Below are 16,206 nucleotides of genomic sequence, written 5' to 3' on the forward strand. Positions count from 1 at the left end.
TGCAAATGTGCATTTTCAGAAATAAGAGTAAAGTTATCAAATAACAGTCATGCCTGGAGTATGCCTATCAAAAGATCATTTATGTAGGTAATGTCAGGAAAGCTAGTAAATTTTATCAGCAAGTATACACATAAACAGCATAGATAAAATAAAATATGTTTGGATCAAATTTACTTTAGAATAAGATAGCTGAAAGGTAAACAGTGAAAGTCAGTACCCAGAGGGTTGCCATCATGTGAGGGCCAGTTTACAGAGACTGGAGAAAAAATCCTACTAATAATGGTGGAAAGCAGTCATTCCTATCTGCCACAGTCAGTAGATTTCTTCCTGAAATAATCACTAGAGGGGACTGTATTTTAGGATTAGATTTGATGAATAGTGACAATACTTTAGAAAGAGAAAATGTACCAAATAACCCTGGAATAACCAGTTATAAATTGATTCAGTTAAGTTAAAAAGTAGGACATGGAAAAACATCTTAAACTAAACATTTGATTTAAAAGTAGTACACTTTGAAAAGTTAAAATAAAAGGATAATGAAGTCAGTTAAACTGAAAAGCGAGATCTAACAAAGGAAATAAAAACAAAATAGTGAAATTTTATTTAACCATAAATATTAAAGTAAAATAAGCAAAGAAGGACTATGAACACTGAATATGAGAAGACAAACTAAGTGTGCCCTTACAATAAAGTAAAAAGTTTGCCTCAGTTTTTTAATAAAAATGGTTATATACAGCATTTGGGAAATGTCAAGACTGCTAAAAAGGATGGGAAATTTAAAATAGAAAATCAAAAATGGGAAGAAAAGTGCAAATAAAAGCCCTTCTATTTCATTCCAAAACGATAGTATGCAAAGTTTTTGAACACATTTGAGTGAATGGACACTTCTCTCCAGATATACACAGGTAAACAAAAAAATATTTCCAGCATCAGTTTGCCAAAGATGCCTGACACAAGGTATCTGGTCAGACATTCTTCAAGTACATGTTCATGTCCGCTATTAAGATGATAACTCATCCTTGTAGGCTGGGAAAGTACAGCAGTGCTAGTCTATTTGAGCATGATTTGAGAAATTAGTGGTTAAAATGGAGGAGCTGATTAGTGTAAAAGCTGCAGAGTGACAAAATAACTAGGTAGATGGAAAATTATAACAGTTTTGAAATGAGAGGTATTAATTTATAAGGATACTATAAATTAATATTCCTGAGTAAGTTTTTCAGGAATCAGTGTTGAGATTTATCTGGATTTCATATTTTTACCTATATACTACATTTCCTAAGAATTATCAAAACATAAGAGTATCAGAAAATCCAGAGTAGTAGAAAAGGGACAATATATAGCACAATTAAAAAAATAATCTAAATGCATTTAAAATTAATATCAGGAACTAAAGCTGTGAGTAAGTAATTTATCACTTGGAAAAAATAGAGAAGAAGAAACACCTGTATATGTATCTGTTGATCACAGGAGGTAATCACTGATATGATGCATTAATGCATCTAAGATATTCTAGAAGAGCTTACTGTCAGTGTCCAAGAGTCTAGAAAGACATTATGTGAAATGCTGCATGAAGTTCTTGTTACTCATATTGGGAAAAAAAAAAAAAAAAAAAAAAAAAAAAAAAAAGATTAATTGAAACTGAATATGAATAGGTCCTGAGAAAGAAAGCCATCAAAAGCCATCATGATCAGGGGAAATAGAGAGAATGTCTTATGTATGAGAAAAAGTTGAGAGAATATCTGATTGCTGTTTACAGATGGCATGGAGAAAAAAGGCACATTTAAGCAAATGACGGTGATGGCTTTTGGTTTCATAAATATAAAATAATGACTAGATTTAGGAGAGAAATTAGAAAGACAGAAGAAGGACTCGGGCTTTAGAACATCTTTCTAGTAATGACCGGAATGTAATGTAAGTAGTAATGACCGTAGCTGAATAGATTTTAATATAAGATTTAGTCAATAAACACTGTAACTTAGACATTTAGGTGAATGTCTTCTGACAAGGGGCCTAGTTCAGACTAGATAAACTGAAAGTCCCTTCCTGGGATTATGGTCTATATACTGTGTTGGATATTTCTTTTTTAATACTGGCAAGAAAAAAATGAATTCTTTCTAAAGAAAGGTATTCCATCACTCTGTATAAAGCCTTTAAATGTTTGCTGAATCTTTTTCTAACTTGTTCTTTATACATTATTCAATATGTTTGTCACTTTCAAGTGTTTTTTATATTGTGTAGTTCAGAAAGATTCTCAGCTAATTTATGGAATTGAGTAAAATACATAAGTAGTTCAAATTATTCCTCAGGGTGTTTTTCCTTCTGTCGATCAGTATGTTCTTCTAGTTACCATTTGTGAAGTTCTCTCTTCACTATTTCCCAATTTTACCTAATGAAAGTGATTTTATTTTTCTGCATATCTCAACCACTCAGTATTCTGTATCTTCCCTGAAGTATTAATGAATTTATAAACATGATGGACCCTATGGATCTTTGAAATATCTCATTTAATCCTTTGTCCTGCTCTGAGCAGATCATTTTATTCCTTCTCTTTAAGTTTACATAGGCCACATTGAAATCAAGAGCAGATCCTTCAATTAATATAAGAATTATTTCACCCCTTGCTGTAGTCTTTGCTAATTCTAACCAATGGCAGTATCTCACAGCTCACATTTTGACAACTCAGTTTGCTCAGTATTCCTACAATAAGCATCCGATTAAGGACTTTTGAAGGTCTGAATAAACTAAAATCAACTGGGTGCTACGAATCCTTCAAAAAGATGTTAAGTGATAGAAATATAAATCTAACTGTTAATTTGCTTATCAGTTTTCCCAATAATACTAACATTTGTGCTTCATTTAGGGCCTGGAAGCCTAGTATACAGAATGCTATGAAGTATTTAGTTGAATTCTACTGCTATACAATTTCAAGTAACATTTTCAAAAATAGGTTTTATTTATGAATTGCCATGTAAATAGATGAAAAAATACCACTGAGGCTTTTGGAGCACTCATAAAACATTGTTGAAGGACACCAAAGAATGTAGAGATTGGCAGAAGAACATCAGAAACAAGGCCAGTATAATCTGAAAATCACATGGTTCGTGCATAATATGTTAGCCAATATCACAATGTTGTTTTAGGGTTGCAATGATAGTTTATTACATAGAATACAACACTGCTTCAAACAACAGAAAATTATCAGTCATTTATGAGGATATATAGCTGCCATTGGATTCTTGAGGAGAATTGAAGGGGGCTTCCAGGTTTCCTAACAGTACTGCAAAGCCCCTTTGCTCCAGATCCCACTTCTACTTCCCTCAGTGTGCCTTGGTTTCCTCAGGGAGGCAATCAAGACACATGAGCCACAAGGGAGTTGTGGCAGGCTTTGATTAGGCCCCCCGTCTGGATAACTAAGTACCATGATCCAGGATTTCTCACAGCATGTACATGCCACTTACTCTAGACACAGCCCCCAGGAGTACAGATTGGCCAAATTCTTCTACTCTACCTGAGCAATAGCACCTTACTTCTTCAGAGGCATCTCTGACAGTAAAGTAAGGTAGTGTGCAGTATTAGGGATTAAAATGCAGCCACAAAACCAAATATTCATGCTAATCACAGTATACATTCAATATTTTCCATTTTTATATTTAAAATAATTTACTTGAAAATTGTAAGCTGTATACAATATATACTACACACACAGGATATGAAAAAATGATGTAAACAGATATCCAAAATAGTTCTAAAAATAGATCAAAAGATCCTGAATCATAATAAATAATAGCTCTAATCCTCTTAGTACAACATATTTACAAAAAACAAAAAGAACATGGATGACCTTTATAGTATAGAAGTTGAAAAGAACACATTGAATTAAAACATATTGTATATGTAGAATAGATTTAAGAGTAAGCTGTGCTGCCTGAGAAGGGAATATGGCAAGGGCAGTCAGGAGGTCCGCTGACATAATCTCCTTCCTCAGTTACTGTGGAATCCCAGCAGTAATAAACATATTCCTCTTCTAGTATACTCCTCTGGGTAAAAGAGGCAATCTCATTTGGAGGTATAGATGACCTATATACAGCCTAAAGTTCACCTTACTCACCTAACTATTCTGAATTTGGTCTTTGAAAAATGAAATAGCTGGTCAATAATGTTAAGCTATATAAAATTAATATGACTACTATTTGCTGTTTTTCATTGTAGTAGAGCATTTGAATAGTATTTTCCTCTTTTCATTTCAAACAAAAATCTCAGCTGGTTTATTGAAAGATAATTCTCAAACTCTTTCTCAAATGTCATGAAATACAGGAACTTAGAACTTAGGTAGATATTTAAAATTTCAATCCTTTATTCTAACAATATTCTGATTTTCTCTATGAAAAAGATGGTTGGAATATTAATGAATATCTTTAAGTAGATAACATTTCTGAGGTTTTTTTTTAACAAGAAATTACTATCTTAGAAGAACAGCTTTTATCCTGCACTGGTTCCTACAAAAATTCTAAGTAATTACCTGTATTTTATCAAAGATATAAAATTGTAATTAGTATTTATCTAGGTCTGAGCTATCTTCACATTGGGAGTTCTGCTTTGGTGTGGCGTTCAGGAGTTCATGTTGTGATTAATTTTTTTCTGAAGATGTTCTCATCAATGTAATGTTACAGAGCTCTCAAGATCTTTATTATATATCTTTCTTTTCTTTGCTGTTTCCATTGTCCATGGCACAGAAGAAAATACCTTCTTCATCTTCTCCTGTAGGAAAGGCATTTTCATTTTTCAGAATTTCAGAGGCATTATGTTCAATGCTATTTAAAGAAGTTTCACACTTCAAGAATATTTCAGGATGACAAGTTTCTGCTGGATCTGCCAGTAAGGGAGATAATTTTTCTTCAACAATATGAATTAGAGTTATTCTTAAACTTTGGCGTATTTTTTGTTTTGTGTCTGGTAGCTCACTATTTGTGCTTACTGCTACATCATTGAGTGCACGTTTGGATATGCTATTTTGACAATTGGTGATCTCCACAGGATTTGCATTCATATCCTCTATAACACATAACTTCCCTAAATTGCTTCTGTCTTTCAGGGTTGAAGATGTAAGAACCTCAAAGTTACTAATGAAATCTAACATGTTATTAGCATAAAACCTATTAAAAATATTATTGGCAATCTTACTGATACAGTTATTCTTCATAGCTACATGACTATTTTCATCTTTTATTAAATCTTTGCCTGACCATGGTAAATGCTGACTCTTCCTGGCCAATGAACACAGATCTAGCTGGTTCTCAAGGTCAGATGCCTTTTGGTAGGCATATCCTCTCTGTTCCTCATTAATTGGTGTTACTAATGCCATTAATATTGGACAATGTTGGCCACATATTGCATGGAGCTTATCCAAAGAATCTTCTTCCTGAAGAGCACTTCTGTTAGCATTACTGACATCAGTTGGCTGAGATTGTATGGGTTCATCATTTAAAGGCTGTTTTAATGGATGCACCTTGTTATCAGGCAATCTAAATTCCGCAGATGTAAAGGGTGGAAAACTGGTATTAGCCTCTGTGGAAAGACATTTAGAAGTAGAGCATACCATTACTGACGGGTTGATCTTTTCTTTGTTTCCTACGGGAAGAGAGGCGATTTTACAGCTGAGGCTAGGTTTGCTTTTTGTATTCAAGTCATCCAGAAAAGGGTCTGAATCACTACTGTGCGGTATGTTGAAGTAGTTACAAACATTTCCAGAAGGTTTAACCAAATCTTCAAGTTCTGAAGAAGAGATTTCTTTGAGGATTGGATATTGAGTCAGATTGCCGAAGTGCGAGTACGGAGCATCTTCACTATTAGTATCAAGCATAGTGTCTGTTGATGTTGTATCCAAATTACCATACATTCCAATCCTTTCAGGTGGTGATCTTCTGATCAAATGATTTTCTTTAAGAAGCCATTTGCCTTTATCAATCAATATTCCCTCATCTTCATTAGCATGTATACAAGGTTGACAACATTGCTTTGGACATTCCCCTGGACAGTCATTAATATAAATTGTCTCTTCTTCATTAAGTTTAGGATGTGGTGCTGCTAAAGAAATATCTTCTCCTTTGTTTATGGTTTCTGGAAATTCTTGTGATGGCAGTGGAAGTGACAATTTCTCTGCAGAAGAAGACCTAGGTTCTTGAAAAAGAGAAACTTTTTTTTCCACCACTGTAGAGTGGAATTCTTCAGTATCTTTTTGAAATACTTTGGACATATAAGGAACTCCTGTGTGAAAGTTAGGCTTAAATGAAGCTTCTGTCTTACCATAAAGTCGTTCAATAGTCCTTTTTACATAGCCAGTGTTATAATGTTTTTCAAGTACTGCTTCTTCCCCACTTTCATTGGTCAAATCACTGGATGCTCTAAAGTTACAATCACTCTCTTCACTGTCAGGTCTGTAATCTGACCAGTCTGATGTAGCAGGACTTTTTAAGCATTTTTTTAATCGAGAAATATCCGAACATGTTCTATTCTCCAGCTCTTCTACTTGTAATTTCTGTTCTCCTTCACTCATATCACATTCTGTAATTTGTTTAGATTCATAACAAAAAGATAATGGAGAAGGTGTAGATAACCTCTCAGAGGTTTCCTCATAAGTTTCTGTTTCTTTCTTTTCTTCCTGTACAGAATCATCCTCATAATCATATTCTGTAGAGATGTCAGAAGTTCGTTTAAGTTGGTTATTTGGTTTTTCATCATTACCTGCTGATTCGGGGGCAATGTTCTCATCTTTGCTTTTATTGATAGTAACATGTGTGATATTTTTTTCACTTACTACCTCAGAAGTAACCTGATCTAAACTACTATTTTTGGCATTAGAAGTTACTCTAGCAACAGTTGAGTTAGGCTCTACTGAAGTTCCTGACTGTTCATTATTAAGTGATTCATTGGTATCTTGAGATTGTTGTAATGAGCTATCAGCCATTTCTTCTTTTCTTTCAGGTGGCTTTACAGCTGACATAAGGCTACAATTATCTGGATTAGTATCAGTATATTTACCATATAGCAGTGTCTGGGGACCACTGAAATCATTTAGATCTGAAGTCTTTGTTGCTATAGAAAGCTCTTTCTGTATATCAGAACAGCTTTCTAATTCACCAGCAAATTTTTGAGCTTCTTCAGAATTTATACTGTCCTTTGGAAAACAGGATTCATCCGAGTTTTCATTTTCGTGGAAGTTTTGGTGTTCATTATGATTTTCAGATATGGGCATATTTTCATGGCAACATGTAGAGTCCTGTTTTTTGAGTTCCCTCCCAAACTGTAGTAAGTTGTTTTCTCTTGATTGTTCAAAATGTGAGACAGCAGCCTTCAATTCATCAATTTTTTCTGTGACTGTAGTTTGTTTCAGAAATGGTAACTGTGTAAGTATTTCTGAACAGTTACAGGTAGTTTTTTGCATATCATCTTTGATTGTGCCAATCAAACTCTCTCTCAGACTCAGTACAAGTAGCCATGCTAGGAGGAGATTGGAAGAACCAAAAATTGAAGGAGAAAGATCTGAAAGGCTACATGCTTTACCTATACATCCATTATGTTCTTTCTGGAGACCAAGCAAAGTTGATTGCAATTCACACAGCAACATGCTGGACATGCAGCTACTCTGAATATCAATTCCCATTTTCTCACTGACAACTGGGGAATCAACTTGAACAGCAACTTCAGAACTTTTTCTTTGATACAGATTGGTATCTTGAATATCAGCTTTTGACTTCTTTTTGTCTTTGTCATGTGTTTCATGAAACATCTGTAGTTTAGTGCCATGATGGAAATCTGACTGTAGTAAATACTTAGCTTCTCCTATTACAGCTGTATTAGCATTAACCAAAGAGTCAGTCTGTCTTCCACATGAATGTTTTGCTGATTCTTCAATAGCTTCCAATTCACAAAGAGGTGTTAATGTTTTTTTGGTTAGATTATGTTCAATTAGTGTATTTTTTCTCATCACATGCATTTTATTTTTGATAAATTTGGTTTCTTTGTCAATAAAAGCATCAATATTTTCTTTAGGAATAGGACAGACATTGCTATTCTCTACATTCCCTTTTTTGTTTATAGGGGGTAAAACAGCATTTGGTAACACGTTTTTCAGCCATGTGTGAACATAGTTTTCAGGTGAATGCTCAGCAACCTCATCTTGAAAATCCTCAGGGATTTTCAGGGGCTCTAATGTAAGGGCATGTAAGGGCTCTGACATACTTAATTTACTTGTTGCTTTGCTTAGATTCTTCTTAATTCTCTTTTGCTTTTTCTCTTTCTTTGATGACAAATTTTCCAAAATATTATTCTCCTTTTCTTTTTCTAAGTTATGATTCTTTGACACTTCTGACAATGGCTTTGATATCTTTGATTGACTAGATGTCTGTTCGAAAGAATTGGTTGTGCAGTGTGTGCCTTCTTTCTCAATACTCACTGTATCTTGACTGTGTTCAGTTTCAGTTTTCGATTCAGCTATCATTAGACTATCTTCATGCTTTGCAGACAAAACCAAAGTATTTTTTTGGCCTGACTTTGATTTTATTTTGGTCAATTGCCTATTAGCTCTTATTTTCTTATTAAATAATCCATTTTGTTGGTGTTCTGCTGAAACCTGGTGATAAAAATCATCTTCAGGACATATGCTTTTGTCTGAATTAACAGATACATCACTAGTTTCAACAAAAGATTCTATTCCTTTTTTCTGAGGTATTTCAGAATAATTATCCATGGCCTGTATTGTGGAATTCTGTGTGTTCTTGCTTGTGATATATATTCCCTGACTTTTAATTATCCCCAAGTCTTCTTTATCTTTTTGATTTTCATGTATATCTTGTTCTCGAAAGTTAGACAATGATTTTCTCTTCTTCTTTTTGGTGAGGGAAGATGCAGGCTGGCTGTCATCAGTGGGATATGTTGCCATTACAGATTCAGTCATGACACTGATTTGATTCTCACTTTCAGTAACAGTAGGAAAGAATCCAGTTTTTGGATCTATTTTCTCAACGGGAACTTTACCGGATGGAGGTCCCATCATCTTTGTCTGATTCTGTACGGGACAGGCTGAATGCATTGAATTTTGAGAAAAACATAATAAATCAGAAGTTTTATGTTTTCTTTCTTCATTTTTTGCCTGAAATAATTCTGAATAGCTAATAAAAGAACTCAGTGATCTTTTTGTTTGTTTAAGATCACACATCTCATGGATATTGTCTGCAGAAACTGGCCTAGTTCCCTGGTAGATTTTTGATGACGGTATAAAACCACTGATGTTAGCTTTGTAGGCTGATACTAAACTATTATATGTACCTTGTTCTACTACTGATTTCTCTAATATTTTCTGTAATAATCCATCCTCATCAGGCACATCTAATTTCTTACTATTTGAGGTTTTTATTAAATCATGACTTTTGTGACTTACTTTAAAAAGCATTTCTTCTTTCTTCATGCTCTCTGAAGAAACCTTTAATAAATCATTGTCACTCACTTCACTAAACTTTGGATTACCAATGCTTGATTTTTTGCTGCTTGAATGAGCAACCATACAATACTCAGATTTGCTTTCACCATCCTGTATTTCCTCACTGTAGGAAAACTGTCCTATTGTCTTCTCCTTAACCTCCTTCTCAGATACCAGGGTGACACTTTCAACTACTGCTTTCTTTTGTCTAACACGTCTTGGCCCAGGAGTGGGAGGCCTATAAAAACGAGGTCTTGTTTTATTCTCAGATACATTACTTACATCTAGGTCTGCAGACGCATTTGTCTGACAGGCACTACAATCAGCAGTTTTTAAATCAGACTCTGATTCTTTGTCTGACACTTCTGCATTGAACTGTTGCAGCGAGACTCCCACTTCATTATTGTAGCTCTCCAAAAATGGAGCCTCTTTTGGTTTTATACACGCTGATATATTTACATCAGATAAACAGTCTTCTGCACCTGTTGCAGAATTGCAAATGTTAATATTTTTGTCGTCAGAAAGGCCAGCACGGCTGACAGTGGTCGTCCATTTTATAGTTTCTTCCTCTTTAATTTTGAATCGAACTTTCATTTCTACTGTCATACTGCCATCTTGATTAACGTGAACAGATTTCTCAATGTCATCTTCATACTGTGCTACAGATAAATCTTCATCAGTAAGTGACTGATTTCCTACTGCACCTTTATAACTGTCAGGAGCATAGGAAGAATCTGAGTTGTTATCATTTGTGTTGTTTTCATTGCTGGACCCTTTATCAGAAGAAATTGAGAGTATCTGTGATCTTGAGCTAGAGGCAATTTCAGCTCTCACTACCAATCATAACATTGAAAAAACACAAATTCATTCAGCAGGGGAAAAGTAGAGTAGACAAGTATCGTGTATAAGAATCCAGAGGGTGACACAGCAGACGGGCAGCAAAGGAAAAGAAGAAAGAAGAAAAATTAGTACAGAAGAGCCTAAATTAAGTTTGTTTATTTTATTCAGAGTATTAGAATAAAAAGAATAGTAAATCTAATTTTTCTGTTCATTTTAAGAAATTGTTTAAGAGAGAGGTAACCATATTTTTAAAAATTATCAACATTGAACTATAGTTCCATTTCATTTTGTTTTGCAGTAGGCCCCTTTCTAATGCCAGAAGTATGGTCTCATTTAATGCTTTAAAGCCTAAAAATGTGCTGAATGCTCTCATTTGATACCCAGTTGGGAGCTGAGGTTGCCTCGAACCTGTCAAGAGATTCGCAGGCCCTTGCTTGTTTGGACATTAAGCTTAAAAGCTTGAAAACTTTACCTCTTCTCTGTGCTTTATCAATCACTAATAGATCAAAACCTATTTGTACTGATAGTTAGCGCTAAAGTGTGTCAATCAAGTTGAAAATAAAACTCTCAGAGTTTAATCCAACAATCTTCAATACGCGAGTAATCATCACTATGAGTAGTGTCACTGATTGTTAATATACAGGGTAATAACAAAGAGTACAGGTGCAGGCCCCTGTATTGAATTTCTATAATGAAATAAAACTTGAAGCACTTGAACTTCTTACAAAATCTGAATTTAAATGATGAAATTCTGAGATGTATTTTATGACACGCTACTCTAGAGGATGGCCCAAAACTCAGTGAAGCCAATGAGAATACTTTTAGTGACCTAAATGAGTTTTGAAGATGGCTCCAAAAATTTAGGAGTATGTGTTTGCATACTCCTAAAATATGATTTAATTATTTTGTAACAGCTTTGGCTCTAACAAAAAATCTCATTTCTCTCTGTCAGTTGTCAGTGAAGATATGAGAGAGTAAAAATTTTTACCAAGAGGTGAAAATAAAATTTTGCTGTTTCTAAGATGTTTTACATCTCTGAGTGAAACAGTGCATGACATCGACACAGAGATATTATCTACAACTGCTACTGATACATAAATATATACGAGTCATCATTTTACATAAAGGTTTGGAATATGGAAAGAAATTTCATCACATTTAATATTAAACTGAATTGCTTGAAGTCAAGCAAATGCTTTGCTCAAGTGATTCACATGAGGTTTCCTGTCAAGACTTTCATGATTAACATACTACTGTTACAGACAGGTGTTTAGGAGGAGTGTCTTGCAAGTTTCCCATACTACGCTTTTCCATAAACTGAATCAGAAATAAAAGTTTGGACTAACTCCTCTAGCAGAGACCAGACCTAACATTTCGCAAAATAAAAATCTCACTTTCTCTATTTCCAGGAAATGGAATTGGAACAAAGTCCCTGAAATCTGACAATTCAGGCTTTCACATCTTTTATAATGTCTCTTGCACAGGATACTTTGAATTTCTCCAATTAAAAACACAAACAGAGTTTTTGGGTCTTATTTTTTTTCTATCTTACAGTAATTGCCGTTCACTAAGAGCTAGATGAAGGTACTTATTAGATTCTTAGCTGCTCACATTTTATATCATTTTAAGCCTGGATCTCTGACTTAAAGCAAAATTTGGATGGGAATTTTTATTTCTATAGAATTTTCATTTTCCTCAAAATGTTTCTATTTATTCTTTCTTCACTCATTAGTTATGGTCTGCAACCAGCCAGCAAAACAAGCTGTGCAAGGCAAAGGATATGAAGGGTGATAAAAGCTAAAATAGTTTGATGGGGACATAATAAACTAGGAGAGATATGGAAGAAACTCCTTCAAGTAAATGGAAGCTTATGTCTTACATAGCAGTGCGCTCCATGACTCAGAAAAGATTCTCATAGAAAGTCTCAGGACAGAAATAATGACAGTGCTCCCTGGGCTCTTCAGTACAGCATGCAGCTGTATCAAGAGCACAAGGTACCTCTGTATTAAGCAATTTCCCCCTGGACCGTACGTCTGCCCTGCAGGATGCTCTAAGGTCAGGAGGTTCTACAGGACCTAGAGCTCTGCTGCTGCAGCACCTTTTGTTCTCTCCAACCACAGGCAGCCTTGCTTTGTCTCCAGCAACTCCTCATATTCCTGGTCTTCCACCGACCACCTCCCATTCCCACTGACCCTTGTCAATCATGCAACTCCGTAAGTAGTCAAAAGAAAAGTGTGTATTTGCATATCTTTTCCCAAATACATCTGAAAAATATACATCATAGCCATGAGGATATAAGAAAGGAAGATATTCTTTTTAAGCGAAAGCAACGTGTTCAAAAACATGGTGACTTTGTGAGTGGTGAATGCAGAAACGCTTTTCATGTTTAGGTGGAGCAGACAGGAAAAAATGAAACTCGTGATAATGACAAGTCAAACTTTCATTTATTAAGGTAAGATCTGAACCCTGCACAAAAGATCTGAGCAAGAAATCCAGCCAGTTAGGAGCTACATTATTCTCTGAAATAAGCTGTGGGTTCTCTTTTGCCACCTCTGTTACAAACACTGATGCAGAAAAATTAATAACAATCACAATCAAGTGCATTAAAATAAAATATATTTAAAGATTTGCATCCATGTTCTAAATAAGTCAGTTTGAAAGAAAATATGCATACCGTCCGAGTACTTAGCTTAAATTTAAAAAGAAAATCAGCACTTTGATCTTTCTTATGCCTATAGAGGAGTCTGAGCAAAAATAAACAGTTTCAGCTGGCCTTTTTGAATATTCTTGATCCTAGTAAGATTGTCATGGTTTATGTCTTATGCTGAGAGAGATAAACCAATTAATAAAATACAAATTAATTCATAGAACTTACTATTTTCACTCTCCGACTTGACTTTTGGGTACACGCGATTTGCAATTCCAAGCAATCTGGCAGGCCGTGAATACCCAAGAGGATCGTAATTGCTTGGTTTAAAAGGCTCTCTCCCTGCTGCGACTACAGCTCCAGAGCACAATATCAGGGCCTGAAGATTAGGAACCTGGAAAAAAAAAAAGTAATATTAAATTTTCTGCCTTAATAACTACAAGTGATAATGTAAGAGATTTATCCCTTTCATGCTTTAATATCTTTACTTCTTAGTCTGTACAGCAGTTTGCAGCAGGCTATTAAATATGTATCACAGAGCAGAATTAATTTTTCAGTTCCTGTAAGGCAATTCCTGTCTTTGTGAGGGTATGGCTTGTTATATAAATATATTAGAAAAAGATTTCAAGAAACAATACTTGGATCCAGATCACAATTCTCTCATAACTTAAGTGTCTGCATGTAAAATTTTGTTTCATCATTGTGCAGTGGTCGTGCATAGCCATGAAATAAGAATGTACGTTTGGAGGTAGGTATACATACAAACAAGCCCCTAGAGGAAGAAAGAGGAGACTCAGGATACACTATAGCACTTGCACAATTGGTCCATTTACATTTGCTGCAACAGAGGAATAAAGATAGAATCACAGAACAATTAATGTTGGAAAGGACACTTGGCTGTCGTCCAGTCCAGCCCTTCGCTCAAAGCAGGTCTCACTTTAGATCAAGTTATTAGGAGCCTTGTCTAACACAGTTTTGAATTTATGTATGAACTTATGCAAGATATGTTGCAAGATGAGGCTTGCAAAGTGCATTTCACTGTCTCATAGGTGATACAGGCACTTTCCCCACCTCATACTGAAGTTGCTGTCTCACTACATACTGGGCAAACACAGCAGATTTCCCTTGAGCAGACATTCTTCATGGAATTCTCTTTACAGTTAGCTACCTGTTGTCAGGTATAATCACAAGTACTTCTCTGGGGTTAAACAATATGCAGAATTAGAAAACACTAAGAAAGATAAAACTATATAAAACAGTGAACAAGATGAAAATTAGTCTTATTATTGCTGCATCATTTGAGTTTAGAGGTACAGAATTTGGTCCACAATTTAGAAATTGTAGGATATAACAAAGTCTCATAGTTCCAACTCATTAACAGCAAAAAGCCCTGCATTTGCAGAATGATAAAATATCTACTGCTATTAGATGTTCCCTTTAGTATGTTTAAAGTATTGAAAAACTCAGAAAGTATAGAAAAGTAACAGGTGACATTGAGCACAGCAGACCTCACACCTGGGCCAGCCTCCCAATCTCCTAATGGAGCAAATCATCTTTTTTATTAAAATAGCTTAGAATAAAACATAGTAATATTGTCAATGTGCATCCTTATTCTCACCTTTCTGCCATCAGTGGTGTATAGTTTCACAACTGGATACTGCATTAATTCACTCATATAATCTAGAAAGGCCTCAAAGGTCTGTGTATTTTTCTTTCCCAGAACTATGGTACGCCTGAGTCTTACATCACCGTTTTTGAAAACAAGTAGCTTTTTAGGAGTTGTTACTTTTCTTTCTTTCTGGCCAAAGCCATCTTCGCTCTCCTTTGCTAACTGCACAGCTCGACGACGAGCGCTGACAGGCCTGCTGATCTGCCAGGGCAGTGGCTTTTTCCTAGCCCGTTCAAGGTTGATGGGTTTCATTTTCCTCTGATGGGAACAAATATAAGATTTTCCATCTTCAAGATCCTCCAGATTGGTGATGATGTGTCTCCCTTTTGGTGTGCTAATATTCCTCACCCCAAAAGGTAATGGGACCCGTTTGGATAAACTATCAAGCAAGGCATCAAATGTCTTGTAAGACCGATTGTTAACGACCATTTTAATCCCATTAAACTGAGGATCTCCACTTTTGTAGAAACAGATTCGTTTGGCCACAACAGGTTCGGTGACATTGAAATGGCGTGTGGATAAAGTCTGTTCACTCTCAGAGGAGTTTGGCTGATTCACTGAGTAACTGGTTGAAGGCGTTTCACTCATTTTCACAGAAATCTGGAAGAAACGGGAGATGGATGTAAAAGTTCTCTGGTTAGTAATAATTCAGTATTCGTTTTGAAAGGTACAGAAGAAGAATTTATAACAAACCAACAGCAGCAAAGTGTGCCAAAAATCATTTTGGATTTAAATGGGTCCAAGCTGTTATCTTTAAATTCCACAAAGACTCCAGTACTGTCAGATTAAGTTAGCACAGCTCTACTTGCAAATATTCCCAGAACTCTCCAATGTGATTTCAAATCTCTTATCATTTTAGTACAAGAGACCTTTCTTTAGAAAAAGGTACTTTGTCAGTCCACGAAGATAATTAAATGTTTTCTTTCTTGAGGATGACGCTAATAACAGCTTAATATGTACTTATTCATACTTAATATTAGAGAAATCTTTAAAAGGAGGGAGTAATTTATGCCTAGTCATAAGCCATATTCAATCAAAAAAAAAAAAAAAGTGAAAGACAACACAGTTTATTCTGATGTCACATAATAGTTTTATAACAGGAAAAATCCATTGGTTTCAGGAAAAAAGGCTCCTGGCTTACTACACTGTACATTTTATCCAAATGAGGCCCAAAACGTGTTTTAAAATTATGTTTCAGTGATTGCATTTAGTAATCTGCATCATAAATTGACAGATCATTTACTTATCCACTATAAATTTTGCATTTCATGATATATAAATCAACCACTTTGATATTTGCATTATACTGAGTGAAAACCTACAGATCAAAGTCGCAGTTTTCTATAATTAAAACATTTAAATATTGGTCATTTAAGTAACAGGTTATTTCTGGCAAATATACAGATAGTCTTCATCCTTGAAAATGGAGCACGCTTGCTATACTCTGTGTGAATCTGATATACACGCATATACTTTAATGCCACCCCTTTATTGAATAAAATTGCTTTGACGAGAACACAGGCTAGAAATGGTTATTCAACTAACCAGCCTGGAGGAATATGTTTTAGCAAAAAG

General features: G+C 35.0%; 1 protein-coding gene across 1 annotated transcript; it reads right to left on the minus strand.

The window, feature by feature from the left end:
- Positions 1-4,687: 4,687 nt before the first annotated feature.
- Positions 4,688-15,219, minus strand: LOC134136413 (oxygen-regulated protein 1-like). Its single transcript, XM_062568222.1, has 3 exons — positions 14,581-15,219; positions 13,191-13,356; positions 4,688-10,308 (listed from the first exon to the last, which is right to left on the minus strand). The coding sequence occupies exons 1-3, from the start codon at positions 15,217-15,219 to the stop codon at positions 4,688-4,690; spliced, it is 6,426 nt and encodes a 2,141-aa protein (XP_062424206.1).
- Between the last annotated feature and the right edge of the window lie 987 nt (positions 15,220-16,206).

The sequence above is a fragment of the Rhea pennata genome, chromosome 2 (assembly GCF_028389875.1).
Source record: "Rhea pennata isolate bPtePen1 chromosome 2, bPtePen1.pri, whole genome shotgun sequence".
Taxonomy (NCBI): Eukaryota; Metazoa; Chordata; class Aves; order Rheiformes; family Rheidae; genus Rhea; species Rhea pennata.